Source organism: Microcaecilia unicolor, chromosome 3, assembly GCF_901765095.1.
Source record: "Microcaecilia unicolor chromosome 3, aMicUni1.1, whole genome shotgun sequence".
In the NCBI taxonomy this organism is placed as follows: Eukaryota; Metazoa; Chordata; class Amphibia; order Gymnophiona; family Siphonopidae; genus Microcaecilia; species Microcaecilia unicolor.
Genome location: NC_044033.1, coordinates 369,006,433 through 369,028,422, shown reverse-complemented (window position 1 = coordinate 369,028,422; position 21,990 = coordinate 369,006,433). Strand labels below are relative to the sequence as shown.

At 40.0% G+C, this 21,990-nt stretch overlaps 1 protein-coding gene across 1 annotated transcript in view; it reads left to right on the top strand.

Moving 5' to 3' along the window:
* The window catches only part of LOC115464763 (triadin-like), a 183,520-nt gene that overhangs the window by 139,730 nt on the left and 21,800 nt on the right, over positions 1–21,990 (top strand). The window contains exons 8-9 of the mRNA XM_030195116.1: positions 4,975–5,034; positions 11,900–11,977. Of these exons, the coding sequence (XP_030050976.1) occupies positions 4,975–5,034; positions 11,900–11,977 (138 nt within the window). The remainder of the gene's footprint in view (positions 1–4,974; positions 5,035–11,899; positions 11,978–21,990) is intronic.

The window sequence follows — 21,990 nt, the reverse complement described above, 5'->3', positions numbered from 1 at the left end:
CAATTCCGGTCACCGTATCTGCGAAAAATAAATAGCGGAATTAGAAAAGGTTCAAAGAGGAGCAATCAAAACGATAAAGGGGATGGAACTCTTCTCATATGAGGAAAGGCTAAAGAGGTTAGGGCTCTTCAGCTTGGAAAGCTGTGGGGGGATATGATTGATGACTACAAATCCTGAATGGTATAAAACGGGTAAAAGTGAATCGATTTTTCACTCTTTCAAAAAGTACAAAGACCAGGGGACACTCAATGAAATTACATGGAAAACCTTTTAAAACTAATAGGAGGAAATATTTTTCACTCAAAGAATAGTTAAGCTCTGGAACTCATTGCCAGAGAATGTGGTATCAGTGGTTAGTGTATCTGGGTTTGCCATACAGACTTGGTTATGTGAGCAGCTGTACTTCTGTTAGCACTTCTACTTATTATAGGTAGGGCTCCTATCCTTAGATGTTTCTAAATTGTCAATTTTGATGTTTATTTTTCAGCTAATCAGTAGAGTACAAAAAAAGGCAGTGTGTTTCAATGTTTTTGTGCCACAATTCCAGTGGGATTTAAATACATATGTTTGTATCACTTAGGAGTTGTCAGCTAGAAAGTCAACAAATTGAGTGGAGAATAAAAGATAAACCAGAGAAGCAGTGAGCGTACAAGGAGAAGTGGTGTTTATACCTTAACTACCTATTTTTTCTTTCTGCATTGGGAAATTATCTGTTAAAACCTGAAATCAGATGCCTGATTTATAGAACCTTCAGCCTTCCAGAAAGATGCAGCTGCCAGTTTAATTCAGTTTCGTTTCAAATGGTTTATATTTCAAAGTTTCACTCAATAAATAGTTAAGCTCTGGAATTTATTGCCCGAGGATGTGGTAATAGCTGTTTGGGTTAGAAAAAGGTTTGGACAAATTCTTGGAGGAAAAGTCCATAGTATGTTGTTGAGTTAGACATAGGAAAGCCACTGCTTCCACCGGGACTGGCGGCATGGAATGTTGCTACTATTTGGGTTTCTACCAGGCACTTGTGACCTGGATTGACCACTGTTGAAAGCAGGATACTGGGCTAGATGGACCATTGGTCTGATGTAATATGACAGTTTTTTGTTCTTATATATTATCAAGCCAACCTTGGTCACAATCTGCATGGAGATTAGTTACAACTCTATAAGGCTCTTTACTGCTTTAATAGGTTACATGAGGAACACAGGGGAAGAGAACTAGGTACTGGGCTCTAGATGGGAATTTGTATGTGCATGTACCAAAAATTGAGAAATTGCTACTGGCCAGAATAGGACCATTTCAATCTTAATCTGTTGCCGTTCACTGTTACTAAGTTTAGACGGACCACATTAAATAATATAATAGAAAGGCAAGTTGAAAAATAAAGAAGAAAATAAATTACAATTGGTAGATTGATCCTTCTACTTTAGCATACCACAAGGGAGAGGATCCCAGGAAAATTAGGAGCAGGAATAAAGGCAACTTTTTACAGAAAATCAAACCTGAGAAATTGATAAATTTAGGAGCCTGGGAAGCCAAGGTATGGTAGGGGACCTGGCAGAGAGTCAAGGTCATCTTTTAGATCCTAATATTAGGCTCAGGCATTATCTGTGGATCTCTTCTATTTTGTATATTGTTGGTTATGAATGGTTGTCAATTGTTGATATATCTTTTAGTATGGATGTTTTAGTTTGCTGTGCTGCTCTTTCAAATTAATGGATTCCTATATGTTTTTTTAATGTAACATTTTATTATAAAATGTAAACCGTTCTGTTTTGTGAATGCAATAAGAAACAGTATAGTAAATAAATAAACGATAAAGGCCCAGTAGGTTGATCTCTATTCTAAATATCGGGGATATGGTTGTCTTCTTGCTTTCCTCAACTCTTTCACTCACGCCTCCTTTACTTGCTTCATTTTATTTAATTTATTGGTATTTATATACCACAAACAGTGAAAATGTAAGCAGTTTACAATTCATATAAAAATAATAATCATAATAATCACATAGACAAATGTAGTAGTATTTATATAAACATATGAACATAAGCATTGCCATATTGAGACAGTCCATCAAGCCCAGTATCCTGTTTCCAACAGTGGACAAGCCAGGTCACAAGTACTTGGGAAAAATCCCAGAACAGTAAAACAGATTTTATACTGCTTATCCTAGAAATAGCAATACATAAACTAGTAGAAAAACAGGTATGCGTACCTTGTGTTTAGGGAACGTCTCATCCAGTCGCCAGGGATTTTATTCACCACTTCCGGTGCACCCCTATTTTGCGACAGTTATCATCATTGACATTTGAATTTTCTCCAACTTTTTATCTTTATATTTTTCGGAACATTCATCTATTGTATGGAGGTATATCCTTATTGTCTTTCAAGCGCTTTGCATACATATATATAGAACGTCTGTGTTGAAAAATTGGGCTCGGCTATATAAATGCTAGTGTTGAATTTTAAATTTTAACTTAGCTTAAGTATCCAGGTGCGGGTTACACCCTGACAGGTGCCTGTTTCACTCAACTTGGCTTTCTCAAGGGGTTGATCACACTCTGGGCAGCAAAATAGCCTTCCAACTCTACTCCTGATGTTGAGTTGAAACACTGATCTAATATTAAAGTAGTAAAAAGGAATGGGGATAATGGAGGAATTGTAAGTTTTTTGGCATTGAATCTGTTTAAGGTTCGGCCATGGGTTTTTGATCTTAGACAGGGGTTGTTTTTGTGTCTTTTGAAGTATTTGTAGTTGGGAGTACTTTGTAGGACTTTGATAGGGTGAGGTGGAAATTGTGTACAATCAATCAAGTTAGTGGTAGGCAGTCCCCAATTAGGAGAGTATGGATGTGCTGAAAGGGGGGGGGGTATAGTTGTATGCTAAGTTGTGAGATTGGGTAAGGTGCCATTGATCACAACTGGTAAGGATCAGAAATAGATAAAGCCAAAATAGATAAAGCCAAAGAGCCCAGGTATTGCCGCGTGGAGTGTTCCGTGTGGATGAAGTGTGGAGGGGCTGCCGTTCTTCTACAGAGGGTCATGCAGCTCTTATTGATGCGCTGTCACTACTGGTCATGGAAACAAATAACTCTCTTCTTGTTTATTGGAGCATAGGCCTGTGTTGTATGGGTTGTGGGTATATGGTATAATCTGTGTGTCATTTGCATTAATCCCCCTGTCAGACAGTGTGCCGTGGTAATTGGTGGTTGCATTGTGGACTGAAATTATGCTGGTTGTAAATGTTTCAGGTTGGATAGTGCTCCCTGTTGGGGTTTCACAATGGCAGATAATGTTGGGAGGTGCTCAGTGAGTCACATGCTGTGGTGTTCTCACCTTATCAGTGCCTTGTGATGTGTTCTTGGTAGTCATTTCATGGGTTCCTCGAGTGGGACACTCCGTGAAGGGTTCCCTGCTGGAATTTTCTTGGTGTTGGGTTTCCCCAGAAGAAGCAGTTCGAAACAGGGCTCCCTGCTGGATTTCTCCAATGGCAGAGCGTGCTAAAAAGTATTCAGTGATTTATTTGTACGTGGCAGTCGCTTGAAGGGGTTCACCGAATGGAAACACTCTGAACAGCAGCTGGTATTAGACGCTTTATGCCATTTGTTAGGAGATTCCCTGTGGGAGGAAGGCACAAGAGTTGACACTGGATGAGCTGGGTTGTGCTCGTAGGGTTCACTGGTGGGAGAACACATTCAAATGGAGCTCGATGCTGAGTATGTTGGCCAGCAGGGGGGCCAAGCTGGAAATTGTCCTCTGTGTTGGACTTGGTTCTTGGGTGGAATCATGGGTGTTACCAGTGTGGTATCGTCTGGCAGGAACAAGAATCACCACAGGACTGTGGGCAATCAAAGCTTCTTGATTCTCCCAGCTCCATGCAAAATCAGTTGACGGGGATAGATTGGGGATAGTTTGGAAGTCTATTCTATAAAGTGGCACAAATGCACATGTATTGATGGCTTGGATTGAAATATGAGAACCTCTCCTTTTTACAATATATATTCAGTACAAGGTTATGCAGTGAACAATATTTAAAAGGATTTATACCATTAGGGCCAGATTCTATATATGGCACCTGAAAAATCTGTTTGGTAAAAAAATACACTTAGCATATTCTATAAAGTATGCCTACATTTTATAGAATTGGCTTAAATTTCTATGCGGTATATAGAATATACCGAGCAGCTCTCCACACAACCAACTTTGGTCATGTCCATTTAGGCCATGTTTTACTTGGCATAAATCCCAATGCTAAAATAGGTGCAGATTGGGCGTATTCTGTAATGCACATAGATTGTAGAAATGTCCACACCCTGCCCATAGCCATATCCCCTTTTCAACTATGCGACTTAGAATTTAGACGCACCACATTACAGAATACACTTAGCGAGGTGTGCATGTAAATCTCAATGCCAATTAGTGTTGATAATTGCTTGTTAACATCCAGTTAATAATGCTGATTAGCTAGTTAACCAATTAAGTTATGCATATTGTTATAGAATACATTTTGATTTCCGCACAGAAATCAAGGCACAATATATAGAATTTGGGAGTTATTCTTTATAAAACAGATATAAACGAAGCATATTTCTGTAAACTGGGTTTTTTTAAATACTTTATTTATTGAGAGACAGTCTTGGATAAAAACAAATAGCACATGCTGGAGGTTAAGAGCCCTGTTATAAAATTACCTCCTATTTCCTTCATTGTCCTTGGGATGGAAGTTGGGCAAAATGGAAGATAAGACCTTGAAAAAAATGTTTTTGACTGGGCTGACTTTACAGCCACATTGCTAGTACCTTCCACAAGACATATTATTACAGCCTGAGTTGATAATATTTCTTAATTAAGCATTCTGGGAGGATTTCTGTATTTTACATTGTAAACATATGATCTAAATCCTGCAACAGAATTGTATTTCTCTATTTGTAGGGGCATTCCTTAATTGGTACTAAACAACTACAATTGTATTCCTTTCTAGCATTTCAAAGAGGTGACACAGAAAAAACAACAGTGTTTGAAAAGAAATCCCACCTCAAAGGTAACTATTTTGCTTATGTTTAAGTTCTTCCTTCATAGGATTTCTTTTCTGTATATGATGAATATACAGTCATATAGTAATGTTGGTTTTCTTTCTGTTCTCTCCTCTTTTAGCCTTTCTGTGCCACACTTTGTCTTTGTAGATCTGTGTAATTCCAATCTTCCTCCAATACCCGCTAATATATCCAATTTCCTGTCTGTAGCCTTATCTTAAATTGCTTGTCCAGTTAATTCCTTCAAAGAGCCCCTTCATCTATATAGAATTGGCTTTATGAAAATGTATTACTTTAATATTGAGGTAATCTTTTCTAATGTATATTATAGTTACAAAAAGAAATCATTACGGTTACTGTTCTTGAGACTCTAGTTCTGCCAACAAGTCTTTATAGTTTTGCTATGAGGAAGTCAACATGGGCTCCCTCAGGGGTTGACATGGGTGTCTCCTGGTGCTTTCAAAATTGATACTCCAAATTTTGTTCATCCAATTAATAGCAAGATCATTAGGCTACTCCTGTGTACTTTTTCTCTAGGATAAAGGAACATCATTTCATTGTAGTTATATATTTGTTTATATATATTTGGGGGGGGGGAGTGCTATTTACTATGGTGAGGTTAAAAAGTAGCAGAAAATGTAATCAATTAATTAATTTCACAAATATGTGGGCCTTTTTACTAAGGAGCACAATGCCCTAATGCTCAGTTAGTGCACAAAAAAAAAAGGCTTATTTCAAAACACATTAAGGAGTTTTGCAGTAATTGCCATGTTTTCCTGCTCTAAAAGCATGCGTAAATTGTGTTTCATTTTAAATTATTTTGCTCAGAACAGTGACACTGTGATAAAGTGATTACCCATCATAGAAGAAGGGGACACTTTATGCAAGAGAAGTGAAGAAATTATCTGCAAAATGAGAGAAAGCAGAGAGTTTCTAAGAACTACAACTCCCAAAAGTCTAAGGGAGGAGGAATACATCAGACATGCTTAGGTGAAACCTATTAAAAAGGTAATAGGAAAGTAGGAGAGTGAAAAAGAGGAACAGGCCAGGGAGGGAGTGGGATATCAGGGAACTGCTCTTCAGAAGATGACAAATGAAAACCATCACATTAGATAATTAGATTTTGAGTTTACTCTGTGAAAAGCTACTGTGAAAGGTGTTTATTAACCTAGGTAACCTGGTTTTAGCCTGTCTAATTTAAACAGAAGGTTATCATGTTCTACAGAAGTGAGGTCTGCTACCTACCTCGTTAGAAGTTTGCAGACCTAATGGCCAGTTCAAACTTAACAGCGGATATTCAATGCCAGTCACCAGAAATGGCCCAGCATTGAATATCCGGACTCAGTGCCAACCATGGGAGTTAACCAGGCTAACTTTCACAGTCTGAATATAAGTCCCCCGTATACTCCAGAGAACTGAAAGAATTCAAAATGGAATTGCAGATCTACTACTAGTAATCTGTAATATAGTATTAAAATCATCTACAGTACCTGAAGATTGGGGGGTAGCCAACATAACCCTATTTTTAAAAAAGGGTTCCAATGTTCATCTGAAAAACTACAGATTGGTGAATCTCATGTCAGTATCAGGTAAAATGGTAGAAACTATTATAAAGAACTCAGGGGCCTTTTTACTAAGCTGTGGAAAAAACAGCCCTGTGCTAGCAGCGGCGGCCATTTTGCTGCACACTGAGGCCCTTTTTACTGCAGCGGATAAAAAGGCTGAAAAAAGAAATGGCCGTGTGGTAAGATTGAACTTACTGCATGGCCATGTGGGGAGGGGGAGCACTTACCGACACCCATTGAGGTGGCAGTAAAGGCTCCCATGCAATACGGTGGTAACCGGGCAGTGCACAGTGTTGCCCGATTACGAATGGGTAACCCTCTGCGGAAATATTTTTCAAATATTTCTGCTAGCACAGGAAATGCTGCTCGTTGAGGAATGAAACTACCACCAGCGCCCACATTGGAACCAGCAGTAGTTCCAGATTGGCACACGCAGTAAGCTGTAGCAAATATAGCCATTTTCGAAACAGCAAAAGATCTCTTCTTCTTTTTTTTTTTTTTAAATAGCCACTTGCTTGATGTTTTTGTGCTCTGTGTGTTTATCGTTTTGGTCCTTTTTTGACAAAACAAAATGTCCAAGTGAAAAACGCACACAATCAAGCCACTGGGATGTAGCAGAAGCCAGCATTCTGAGAAGACTGGCCACATAGACATCCCAGCAGAGCAGTGGGGCACCCTAGAGGGCACTGCAGTGGAGTTCACCTAAAAGCTCCCAGGTACACATCTCACCGTTGCTCCCTTATACTAGATAGTGAGCCCTCCAAAACCCACCAAAACCCAACTGTACACCATTACAATAGCCTTTATGCTTGCAGGTGTCATCTGTTTGTGGGTACAGTAGATATTTGGTGGGATTTGGAGGGCTCACAGTTTTCACCACAAGTGTAACAGTTAGAATGGGTTATGGGCCTGGGTCCTCTTCTCCATATTGCACTGCACTGACCACTACACTACTCCAGGGACCAGCTTGCTGCTGTAATAGAACTGGCTATAACATCTAAAGCTGTCATAGAGGCTAGTATGTAGTGTTTTTATTCACATCGTTGGGGAGTGGGAGAGGACTGGGGGAATAAGGGTTGTCATCCCTGATTCCATCCAGTGGTGATCTGGTCATTTATGTCACCTTTTTGTATCTTATTCATTCTACAAACAGGTCTAAACCAAAATGTTGAAGTTGTAACACTAGACCTTTTCGTTTTATTCCATTATGGCTGTAAAATGTCCAAGCGTTAGGAATACGTTAAGCCCACCCTAATTCCATCTCTTACATACCACCTTGTGATTTGGATACACTGCAGAAGAATTGCATAGAAAATCATCTGCAAAATAGATTCCAAAAATACCGATTTGGACATTTTGAGAAGAAATTTGTCCAAATGCTGCTTTATGACACTTTAAATATGGTACACTAAATATTTTTTAGATACATCTTCTGAGATGGTTGAAAGTTCTCCTGAATGAGTATGATTTTCATGTTGTGCTTCAATTAATGATTTTAGCCAAAGTTGATTATTATAACTTTCCATATGGTGGTGTTCCTAATACTATTGTAGTCATTACAGATCACCTCAAATGCTGTAGCCCTCCTCATTGCTGAGACACATTTATTTGAGCATATTGCCCCAGTACTAGTTCAATTACTCTGGTTAATAGTAAAATGTGCCCATTTTAAGCTACTGGATTTGATTTTTTAAAGTACTTCGAAAAGCTGATTTGCCAGATCTATGATTGTTACTGTAAAGTTGCAACCCTCACCTCTCCTTTTAGAAGTCTCTAGCATGGCCCCGGATCCTTTCTGTGGTGGGTACACAAGTGTGAAATGAGTTGCCACTTGCCCTTAGGATGGAAAAAACCTTATTGTGTTTTTGAAAAAAAAGTTTAGAACACATTTGTTTAACTTATCTTATCCTGTTTGTTTGATTGATTAATTTCCAAGAAGTCAAAGCTGACTCCTGGTGACCATATAGAATGATTTTCTCCAGAACGTCCTATCTTCCAATTGTGTGCAGATGATTTTTTAAATGTGATTTAATATATATTTTTTGCAACATCTCTGATTGTTGAAGAACTATGGCCTGTATAGATACAAATGTGCTGCACTATTTGCAGTCTCATGGCTTAGAAACAGTCCAATTGAGTAGAGATATATTTCCCTATTTTTTTTCTCAGAAGATACACTATTCACATAGTCCTCTTCCCACCCCCCCCTATTACATGTGTAAAGAAAGCTGTTTTAGATTGGTTCATTAGAAAAAACAAAGATATTAACAGATACTCATAAGATACAGTTTCGTTGGCTTGGCTCTTTATATTCTATTGTGCAATATTTTCATTTCTTTCCACATGGATTATTGAGGCTCATTTACATTACAGGATTACCTCAGTGCTAAGACCCAATTCATGGGCAACAGGAGATGTTAAAAATCAACCCTTAAATACTGCTAAATCAAATTGCAACTCATAGAAATCATAAAGCTGAAATTTTGTTAAACTAAATCTCCCATATTGATATCCTTGCTATCTTTTGTGAGAAACTTTACAAGGCACTGCATAAAAAGTGAGGCAGGAAAAAAAAAACATATATTTTATGTGTGCTATCACCAGTCACAAATTTAGGAATAGACAGTGCAAGCAGCTGGTTCCAGTGGCAAATTTTGCTAGTTGCTTGATCTCAATCATTGCTTCCCTGCTACCATCTGGGTCTGTCACTGCTGTTGCTGTCTTCTGCCACTGCCAGCAGGAAGAGTGGAGGTAACAGCAACAGTAATTATAATAACTTACAAGGAATATATAGTGCACACTTAATGCATGCAAATCTACCACATCAATATTCACAATGTGGTTATCCTGTGAACAAGACTAGATAGGTGTAGCTGTAGCTCCAGGACCAACTTGGTAAACAGTACTGTAGCTCAGAGGTATGGACCATGGCTCTCTGAAACACCAGACACCACAGGACAAATTAAAAACTGCCAGTGTGTCTGGGAAATGATGCTTCGTTTTAGAGAACAAACTTAAAAAGTAATTTCTAAATGTAAACCCAAATATGAACCTATTCAGTAGCTGGCCAATGTTCAAGAGTGATTTAACTGGGCAGAAAAAGCTCCCACCCAGTTAAATCAGTCTGACTGACCATCCCAGTCACTGATATTTATCAGCATTTACCCAGAGAGTCTTACTGAATTTCAGATTGTACTACCACTGCACTCTTAACTTAGGGGTCCTTTTACTAAGGTGCACTGAAAAATGGGCTGCACTAGTGTAAGCGTGTGTTTTGGACACGCGTAGATCCATTTTTCAGCGTGCCTGTAAAGAAAGCCTTTTTTTTTATTTTGCCAAAAATGGACGTGCAGCAAAATCAAAATTGGCGCGCGTCCGTTTTGGGTCTAAGATCTTATCACTACCCATTCACTTAGTGGTAAGGACTTATGCGTTAGCCAGGTGGTAATATTCAATGTTTGTACAATGCTGATTACTGCCCAGATTTTGCCGCGTGATGGAAAATAAAATATATTCTCCGACGTGCGTCGTGCACGCGTGTAAAAAATGAAATTACCACCTGGGCCACGTGGTATCTGGGTGGTCACTCGAAATAGACGCACATTGGGCATGCATAGGGGCTTACGCAGCTTAGTAAAATGACCCCTTAATTTTCTAAATATCAGTATGTACTACCATAGCACTCTTCACTTAATTCTGCTGAATATCAGCTCATACTACCCAACACTCTTCACATAATTCTTGTTAATATCAGCTTATACTATTACAGCACTCTTCAACGTAGGTGCTGGTGGTAGTTCCATCCCCAGTGCACTACAGTTCCGGTGCTAGCGGAAATATATTAAAAAAATATTTCTGCAGGGGGTTACCCAGCGGTAATTGGGGGATCACTGCTGTCCAACCACACACCAAAGCCCTCTCCCCATGAATTGGTCAAAGCCCTGAGTTCTGGGCCTACCCAAATCATTTGAGTAGGTCTGGGGACTCGGGGCTTTCCCCAATGCATGAGAGGAGGGGCTTTAGTATGTGAGCTGAAGAATGGGCCTCGATGCCATGTGTCACATGCCAAATGCATGTGACTTGGTATGTCTGTCCTTAAAGAATTGAGCATAGCCAGATCCACGTGCAAATCCAAATTGGAGTTAATTAACATCAATATTTCATTGTTAACAACCAATTATTGATAATGGGTCATTAACTAATTTCTTTGCCCACAGATCTCAGGATCACACGTAATTCTGGATGCCCAAATTTGAGCACCATTTATAGAATCCAGGGATATGTGCTAAGGTAGTACACATATGTGCAATGTGGAGGAGTAGCCTAGCGGTTAAAGAGCCAGGTTTGACATCCAGGGGAGCCTGGTTGAAATCCCACTGAGGATCCTTGTGATTTTGGGCAAGACACTTAATCCTCTGTTACCACAGGTACAAAATTAGGTTGTGAGGCTTTCAGGGACAGGAAAATACCTACGTGTCCTTTTACAAAGGTGCGCTGAAAAATGGCTTGCGGTAGTGTAGGCGTGGGTTTTGGGTGCGCGCCGATCCATTTTTCAGCGTGCCTGTAAAAGAGGCCTTTTTTAAATTTTTGCCAAAAATGAACGTGCAGCAAAATCAAAATAGCAACATGTCCATTTTGGGTCTGAGACCTTACCACCAGACTCACGTGGTAACTGGGCGGTAAAGACCTATGCTCATCAAATGCCACATGACATGTGTCCAATACGCATGTCCGAAAATAAAAATTATTTTTCGTAAGCGTGTATTGGACGTGTGCCAAAAATGAAATTACTGCAAGAGCCACACAGTAGCCATGCGGTAACTCCATTTTGGCATGCGTTGGGCATGCGTAGAAGCTTATGCGGCTTAGTAAAAGGGCCCCCTAGTATATCTGACTATAACTTATAACTTCAGCTACTACTGAAAAAGGTGTGAGCAAAATCCATGATATAATGTGAAATTTAAAAAAAAAGAGGTGGAGGGGGGCATTCATCAGCGGTGTCCAAATTAAAGGTTTACACCTTCTGGGGCTATCTGAGCCTCTTTTATACTCTTTAACCAACAAAGCTGAAGGTAATCTTCAGCTGACCCCCACATCTCACACCTTGCACCACTGATAAATACTTCACAAATGCAAGGGTGAACAAATGTCTTTCAGTTTTGCTTTCTGTTAACTTGACAGTTGTGAAGAAAATGTACATAAATACATTTTGTTGTGATTTGCTCTCAGTTCGCATTCAAAGTTCAACTTTTGACGGAGGGGAGGTTGGAAATGCAATAACTGTACATGTGAATTTATCTATTTACAGTAAGTCACCAAGACAAACATGAAAGAAAAGAAAAACCAGAGAAAAAAGAAAAACATGAAAAAATTGCAGCAGCTGAAGGTAACCATTGATTTTGTGTGTGTGTGTTTGTTTATTATTATTTTATGTTTATTAGTTTCTGGTTTATGTCACTTTTTGGTGGTAGAATCAAAGCAGTTTTTATATTACATCAGGGGTGTAGCCAGACACCCAAATTTGGGTGGGCCGGGGCCCAAGATGAGTGGGCAGAAAAACCCCACCCCATCCCATAGGTGATTTGGTCTCTCCTCTCGCCTGCATGCCATATGGTCTCTCAAATATCCCTGCTCTCCTGCCATAGGAGCCGACTCTGTGGGTGCTGTGGGTGCTTGAGCACCCCCATTATTGAGAAAATTCCTTCTATGTCCAGGAAGAGGTTATTTCCACTGAGCTTAGCACCCCCAATAATTCTGAAAAGTTGGCTCCTATGTCTCCTGCACACCTTTTAAATTTCAGATTTTCAGTGAGGAGCAACTAATACACACTACTCATGTAGGCCCCACATCCTTCCCACTGATGCAGCTTCCTGTTTCCGAATAGGCGGGAATACGTCAGAGGGAAGGCTGTGGGGCCGTTGTAAGCAGTATGTATCAGTCGCTGCTTCCTGCAGGTGAAGATCTGCTATTTATAAGGTATGCAGGAGGGACAGTTGTTGGGAGTTTTCGACTTGGGAATCTCTGCTGGCCACATCATAGGTGTGCTGCTACTGGTGGGCATGAGCTCAAACCACCCAAGCCCACCCTTGGCTACGCCACTGTATTACATACAGGTTACTGAGCATATATTGCTCTGTAGCAGAAATTTCAAGGAGATCCTTCACTGGTTCTAAAGAAAACTTCACATATGGATATGATTTATTAAATCAATACAAGAGTGATTCACAGGACTGGATTTACATATAATGAAGACAAGCTACTGCTTTGGGCCTCATGCTTCACTATTATAGGAAACTATTACACCTAAAATGTACTTCCTACTTAATTGGGAGGGGGTGTTAAATGCTACAGTTTATGGCCTAAATGTGCAAGTATCTGGCCCTGGTGATTCCTGACATGTTATAGATTTTATGTTCTGAATAGCAGACCTAAATGAGATGTATAGTTCTATTGTGTTCACCACACACATTCACCACACTATTCATATGTAACCCTGGTCTCATCAGTCTGGGCACCAGCTAGCTTGTCACAGGTCAGGGGCACCTCCAAGACCAGGGCCATAAAGAAATCTCCAAAATATCCAAAAACACTGCAGCTTTTCTAGTCACACACACTGAGCTGGGTCAGGCCAGGGCCGGATAAAAATTTGGTAGGCCATAGGGTTATGAGCTGGGGCTTTATTTCTCTTTCGCTCTATGATCTCTTTTTTTTCACTTTACTAGTCTGTGAGTAAATGGATTTCACTCTCACTCAAGAAAAACTTCAGACCAGAGAATTAGGCAAAATTAACCAAACTTTACTGGAACAATTCTGCAACAGGCAATTCAATTCGTCTTTCAACAAAATAGTCAATTTGTAATCCAACTTGATGGTAGATGCAAATTACAATCCAAAGCAATTTAGGGATATGGTGTATCTTCTTAAAGGCAATTTATAATCCTACAGATTATACATATTTATAGCTTCTCTTGTCTATACCCATCCCTTCTGGGTGAAACAATCTAAGACTGTGCCTGCAGCACTTGTGCAGCAAGCAGATCTTCCTGCGAATCAGACCTCCCTGCCTGTCCACCTCCTCTCCTCCAAAGGAGTCTCTCTCTCCTGGCTACCACATTTGACACCAAACAGCTCTTCACTGCTCCTGCTCCCAGGCTGGGATCCTCTATTTCCCATCTGGAGCATGCCTCCTTCTCACGGTTAATGCTGGAATTAGCAGAAACCACCTCGCTGGTCAGCCTCAGTTTCTTGAATCCATCCAGGACTCCGCCTCTTCTCCAAGGGTCTCGGCAGGGGTACAATCAACCAAAGACCTCATGCACTCCCCATCACTAACCTTTATTACCTCCTAACTCCTCTCAATCCGCTAGTCATCAACCTAAAACATTCCTCTCTGCAACTTACCCAGGAACCCTCCCACTTGGGCTGGATCTTCTTCCACCCACAGCTCCAGAACCCTCCCCTCAAAGACTCTGAAGAGTTCTGTCATATTCACACTTAGTAATTCCCATTTTAATGGAGGACTATACCTATATTCTGTACTGTTACCTATATAGATAGCTGCACTGAGTACACGTATTAAATTAAACATCATAGCCAGCATTTAATTTAAACTGGTGATCGTGCTAGCATATTGGCTAGCATATTTTCAGGTGAAAGTATCAAAACCTTGTTTACTTTCCCAGTTCCCCACCTCCTCCCCTCCCCCACCCTACAAACATACACACTGAGGGGTCCTTTTACTAAGCAGTGTAAGCGCCTATGCGGGTCCAATGCACATCAATTCCGAGTTACCGCCCGGATACTGAGTGGCCCGGGTGGTAATTTCATTTTTAGGCGCGTCCACTACGCTTGCTAGAACATATTTTTATTTTCTGCCACGCAGGTGGTAATCGGCATTTGAACTTGCATTGACCATTACCGCCTGGTTAACGCATGAGACCTTACCACTAAGTGAATGGCTGGCGGTAAGGTCTCAGACCCAAAATGGATGCCCGCCCAATTTTCATTTTGCTGCACGTCCATTTTCGGCACCCCAAAAAGGTATTTTTTACAGGTGTGCTGACAAATCCTGCGTGCGGTCAAAATACGCGCCTACACTATCGCAGGCCATTTTTCAGTGTACCTTAGTAAAAGGACCCCTGAGGATTTTCTTCCTTTCTGGAGTTCTAGGAAACTAAATCATTGAGGAGTCTAGCGTTTGGAATCGAAAACTGAGAGTGAGAAAGACAAGTGTTCAAATCCTATTGATGCTCCTTGTGACCATGGGCTACTTGGAAAAATGCCACTGAAAATGATATTGCAGCACTTTCCAGATAATACCACTGAATATCTTTACAGACCACTTTAACACTATCCACATAGTGCTGTGGTGATCCTGGGAGTGGAGTCCGGATTTTAAAGTGTATGATGACTACCCAGATTATTAGCTGGATAACTCAGACAAACACATTTGTCCTAAGTGTATCTGGATAAGCTATCTGCATGGCAGCTAAATATCATCTTTGCTCAGATAGTGCTGGGCATTCACCACCATATCCAGGTAGTCAGTGGCAGCCACTATTCAGGCACTGCAGTTGAATACCTGGACATTTTTGCCTGTAGCGTCTGGCCTTTAAAAATAATACTGACCGCCACAGGCTGAATATCGGAGGCACGTGTATAAATGCTATCAATTAAGGAACAAAGCCCAGAATAGCACATTTGTGATGTTTAAACATCAAGGGGTCCTTTATTAAGATGTGTAGGTGCCTAGCGCATCAATTTGGAACTATCGTCCGGCTACATGAGCCCCGGGCGGTAATTCTATTTTTTATGTGTATCCAAAAATATTTCTTATTTTCTACTGTGTGGCACTAACCAGGAGATAATCAGCAGTGTATTGCTGACGATTACCGCCCGGTTAATGGGTGAGACCTTACCGCTAAGTCAATGGGTGGCGGTAAGGTCTCAGGCCCAAAATGGACGTGTGCCAATTTTTATTTTGCCGCACATCCCATTTTCGTCCCCCCCCCCAAAAAAAGGCCTTTATTTTTCAAGCGCACTGAAAAATGGACCTTCGCGCATCCAATACATTCGCCTACAACAGCGCAGGCCATTTTTCGGCTTACCTTAGTAAAAAGGACCCCCAAATAAAATACTGAAAGGCTAAGCACAAATGTCTTCCTTGACTACTCATTTCACGACCTGGCCAAAATGAAAACTTTGTGAAAAATGTATGTGTGCCTCAGAGGAACTTAAATATAGACATGAAGGGGTGAATTGTATACATGACATCTAAAAAATTAGAGCTGAAAAAAAACACTTAAACGCTATTCTATAAGCCGTGCTTAAAGTTAGGCTTGGCTAAGTGCTCATGCTTAAACTCTAGGCACATATATATGTGGTTATGCTAGTATCTATACAGAAAAGTAGTTTCCTACTCTCCTTTATAGAATAGGCATACTTTGGCCACCTCCATATAAGCCACATTTAGAGGTACTTTTACTAAGGTGCGCTGAAAAATGTCTTGCGGTAGTGTAGGTGCGGGTTTTGGGCGCGCCAATCCATTTTTCTGTGCGTCTGTAAAAAAGGCCTTTTTAAAATTTATGCTGAAAATGGAAGTGCGGCAAAATCAAAATTGCTGCATGTCCAGTTTAGGTCTGTGACCTTACCACCAGCCATTGACCTAGCGGTAAAGACTCACACGGTAACCGGGCGGTAATGACCTATACATATCGAATGCCACTTGGCGCACGTCCAATAAGTGCATCTGAAAATAAAAATTATTTTTCAGATTCACGTGTTTGATGCGTGCCAAAAATGAAATTACAGCATGAGCCACATGGTAGCCGGGCGGTAACTCCATTTTGCTGCATGTCGAGCACGCAGATGCTTACACGGCTTAGTAAAAGAGCCTCTTAAAAAATTATCCTATCCCACCCCATGCCCTTCAAAAGGGTCGATATAGGCACCCAACTCCCACCCCTCTTTTATAAAGCCATGCTAACAGCTGCCAGTACAAGTTATGCCAGCACATATCATAGGATCCTACAGCTACCACAGTAGCAATACATTTGAGAGACTGAGATTATATTCCACATGCCTTGGTTTAAGAGTGAGGTTTATTCCTGTCATGGTATGCGCAAAACTAACTCATTTGGAGAAATTGCCCTGAAAGATTTTCAAAATAAAAGGCTCACATTCATTCTTCATTATGAATGCATTATCTATATGATCCAATGTAAAAAATGTGAAGAGAGATGCTACATCAGAGAAGCAAGCCAAAAATCAAGAACATGTATCAATCTTCATAACACAAATCATTACAGAAAAAAGCACAATGACAGCTCATCAGAGATGGGGTTGTTACTTTTTAAAAGAAGTTAAGTAAAATAAAAGTACTGGCTTCAAAACCAGTGAAATAAAAGTAGAAAGTCTTATAAAAAGAATCTCAAGTAAAAGTAATAAAGTACAGCCTCTTAAACTACTTTTTAAATATAAAGTAAAAAGTATTCTTAACATTAGCGTCTATTGTATTCTTAATAATAGAATCTAGTACATTTACAAGCATAATATTGGCACTTGTAAAGCATTTGCACTTACTCATAACATACATAAAATTCTGAAAATGTATTTAGGTGGAAAACTTCCTTGGCCACAGATTTATTAAATACTAATTTGAATCTATAAAAAACAGAAATTTACTTCAATTACAGTTTAATTAAATACAGCCTTCAATTTTATTCCTATTTTAAAATCAGTCGGTGCCGACCTTGCTGCCAATGTTTAATTCATGAAATGAGTATTTACTCACACCAATTATAAAGTGAGACCTGTGGTGTCATCAAGGCCTCACCTCCGCTTATGATGGTTTCGCACACAAATAGATCTTCACTAATTCAAGAGATTTCTTGTCATCATCAAATTAAATGAAGACTGTGACTTTCTAATCTTACTACAAATCACCCTAGGCACAACTAAAATCTCATTAATAAAATTATACACCTCCACACAATCAAAACCACCTTTTCCATTCAGAGAGGGAATGGGTGGGATTAAATTTACTCTTGTTAAATTTCTTTCTGGAGCTCCGAACTTCACTTTTTCCTCCCAATTTTCCTCACAAAAGAACGCCAACAAAACCACAGAATGCTGTCCTCTCTCTTCCCTCCACCCTTCCTGACCTAACTTAACCAATCAAAATCCCTGGCTCAAGACCATTCAGCTGCCTTCTATAGAATCAATTAAACCCCTTCTCAAACAAATCTACATTGATTTTTTTTAATTTAAATTTAATTCAGCATCAAATTAACTTTAAATATGTTGTATAAAAATATTTTCTTATCAGCTTACATTTGCCTTTTTCCAGTTTAATTTGTAAAGCCCAACAATCTCCTCAACACCCCCTTCACTGTATCTTCTCCCCAAATAACATCCTGCCATCCCAGAAAAATGATTCATTTTAATGCTACTGCCCCAAAGCAAATGTTATATGGCCCAGAATTAATTCTCTGAGCCCTCCTAACATTGGCACATGCAAAGCATTTACACTTATTTACACATAACAAACATACGTAACATTATGACAATGTATTTAGGTGGAAAAAGTTCTTGGATGCAGTGTTATTAAATACTAATTGGAATCTATTAAAAACAAACAAACAACAAAAAGCAGACATTCACGTAGATTGCAGTTTAATTAAATACAACCTTACATTTTATTCCTCTTTTACAACCAGTCAGTGCCAACCTAGCTGCCAATAGTTAATTCATGAAATGCGTATTTATTCACACCAGTTATACAGTGAGACCTGCCGCCTCACCTCTGCTTATGGCGGTTTTGCACACAAGCAGAACTCCACTAATACATGAGATGTCTTGTTATTATTAAATTAAATGAAGGCTGACTGAATTCTCTATTAATTTCCCACAAAGTGGTGACAGTCTAGAGCTTGTTACCACCCCCCCCCCCCAACTCGGTTCTACAGCTGCGGCCAAGGGAATTTTAAAATTGGCCTCTAACAAATCCTGTATAGAACTCAAAAATATATCTAAACCAATGTGAGATAAACACATGCCATCTGGATGATAAAGTCCTGGGCAGTCAATTGTTAACAAGTTATGTGTGAGTACCTTACCACCCCAAAACCTCATAAATTGTGAAATTTCCTCATTTACTCACTTACGCAAATGCTCAGTACTTTTCACTCACTTAGCATCCCTCCAAACTAATTGAGGAATAGTCTGACACCATTCCAAGCGAGTGCAAGGAAACTGATATGCTAAAATAAGCAAAATCTGTTGCATTGATTTGATTTAATTTAATTAAATCCACACTCTGCACATAACAGGAGATCATTCCCACCTAAATGAATTAATAACAAATCAGGATAAGAATAGCATTGAGCTTCAAATAAAGTAGGAAGCAACTGGTCTCATCACATCCCACGAAGTCCCAACCAATGGATGCTAATGACATAACCTGACAAACCAAGATTCTTTCCCTAACTTGATTCTTCAGAATGCTTAGCAGCCCAAAATATATAACAATGACCCCAGAGCCATATGCAGACATATACTGTAATAATACAAATAGAAGAAAATAGTAAGAAACAGCAAAAGAATCAAACTTATTATTAATTACCATTCACCTCTCTAACATAACCCAAATACCTATTAGAAGCCCACTGCCCAACAAGGCAAATTAAATCTGGTAATCCACCTTGAGTAGCTGCATAAGAAGTTGCCCCAATTCTAAAAGAATGGGACTCAAAAAGAGATGGATCCAAACCAGCAAACTTCAAAGCTGACTTTAAAACCACTGCAAACTGAAAATGTGTCAGAGGACTGCTGTCCTTGTGAATTAACCAAAATAAACCATCCTCATATCGCTCTTGCATATAATACCATTGTCAACTGAACAGGACAAGATACCAATATAACTGACTTATACAGAGATAACCAAACATCACACCCTTTTTGATCAGTTTTAGAACATCTTGAGATATATAAATATAACTTATCTTCCTTTAATATGACATCCTTTAACAGCAAACTTGTTTCTCCTTTTGCACTATTAACTCACTCACTCTTAGTGCACCAAAAAAATGCAACAGCAAAGGCCAACTGAAAAAGGAGAACCTCAAAATGAGAAGAAAAAATAGAAGATAAAACAGTCAATAAAGTCAATAAATTGACATGCAAAATAGAAAGACACACCTGTACTGACATCATGGCCGCCTCCTTAGCATACCCACTCATTAATATGCACACTAAAAATGAAGTATTAGGATCACAATGGCCCCATAATTTCAAGAAAAAGGCCAACCCAGCTAAAGACTGAGCCATCAAGCCATAAGACCAATTATTACTTTTTCCCAAAAGAATAAAATTCACCACCAACTGATTCTGTATAGGGAAAGAAATCGTATGGTTCAAAATCCTGAAATTGCCTCCAGCCTGCTGAATAAGCTTTTCAAGCAGAAAGTGCTAAAGGTTTTTCCAAGAGGTGAATGAAGGTTCCTGGAAATTCCACCACAGATCTTCTGACATTTCTGCATGCACACTGTCCACTCCAGGAGACACCACTGAAAGCAAGACAGAGAGAGAATGTCAGCCATTCCATTATAAATACCTGGGACATGTCTAGCTTCTAAAGTTACACTTAATTGCAAACATCTTAAAACCACTAACCACAGCAATGCAACCAAATATGGACAGTGAGTATTCTGCTTATTCAAGGCCTACACCACAGCTATATTATCAGAATGCAGTATCACTCTATGATCAGACAAATGCTCATCCCATAAAATTAAAGCAACCCAAACAGGAAAAAGCTCCAGGAAAGCCATATTCACACATAAATCATCTCTATACATCATCTAGGCCATTCCTGAGCACACCACAAACCTTGTTAATATATATCAAACCCATGACTTCTAGCAGCATCAGTAAATAACTGTAAGTCATTATTGGACAAAGGTGGCTAAGGCCAAACATGGACACCATTAAACTGTGACAAAAAAACTTCCACAATTCCAAATCTTCTCTAACACCTTTTGGCAAATGGACTTTATGATATTTCCTCTTCAAGCCCCTAGTTAACATTGCCAAACGATGTGGGAAGTCTCCCTTCAAGCTAGCTGGCCGTGACCATGACTGTCAGCCCCGTCCACTCCTGGAACTCAGAAGGTGAAGTTTCTCCCCCTAGAAGAGTATAAAATTGACTAGCCCTTTGCAGTACATGCCACACAGAGTACATCACATATGTGCGTAGAAAGAGCATGCATAAGGGGCAGGTCATGCGCCTTGGTGCACTCCTTCAAACACACCCTGAGTGCACACTTTAGAACAAAAAGAAGTGTAGGTTACCATGCCACTTTTGTGGTTAATTTTGCTATTCCTCTTGACCTCTCTTGTCCAGTTGTAGCACCCATTTTCACAATGAGCTCTATCCTGGTGTTTTGGGGACGGCATCCAATGCTTCTTTCAGTTGAAGTGCATTAGATTTGTAAAGCTCTGCATTCGTCTTCATATGTTTCTCATAACCTAGAAACATAGAAACATGATGGCAGATAAAGGCCATATGACCCATCCAGTCTGCCCATCCTCTGTAACCCCTAATTCTTCCTGCTCCTAAGTGATCCCACATGCTTATCCCATGCCTTTTTAAATTCTGGAACAGTCCTAGACTCCACCACCTCCACCGGGAGGCCATTCCACGCCTCCACCACCCTTTCTGTGAAATAGTACTTCCTTAGGTTACTCCTAAGCCTATTCCCTCTTAACTTTGTCATATGCCCCCTCATTCCACAGCACTCTTTCTTTTGAAAAAAGTCTCTCTGCCTGTACATAAATGCCTTTGAGATATTTAAACGTTTCTATCATGTCTCCTCTCTCCCTCCTCTCTTCCAGCGTATACATGTTGAGGTTCATAAGCCTGTCCCTATATTTTTTGCAGTCAAGACTGCTTACTAATTTCGTAGCCACCCTCTGGACCGACTCCATCCTGTTTATATCTTTCCGTAGGTGCGGTCTCCAGAACTGCAAGCAGTACTCCAAATGGGGCCTCACTAGAGACTTTTTCCTGCTGGTCATGCCTCTCTTTATGCACCCAAGCATCCTTCTGGCTTTGACCGTCGCTTTTTCTACCTGTTTGGAAGCTTTAAGGTCATTAGACACAATCACCCCCATGTCCCACTCTTCCTTCGTACACTGAAGGAATTCACCCCCTATACTGTACCGTTCCCTCGGATTTTTGCAACCCAAGTGCATGACCCTGCATTTTTTGGGATTAAACCTTAGTTGCCAAATATCGGTCCATTCCTCCAGCTTCACTAGGTCCTTCCTCATGTCATTCACACCCTCCAGGGTGTCCACCCTGTTGCAGAGTTTAGTATTATCCGCAAAGAGACAAACCTT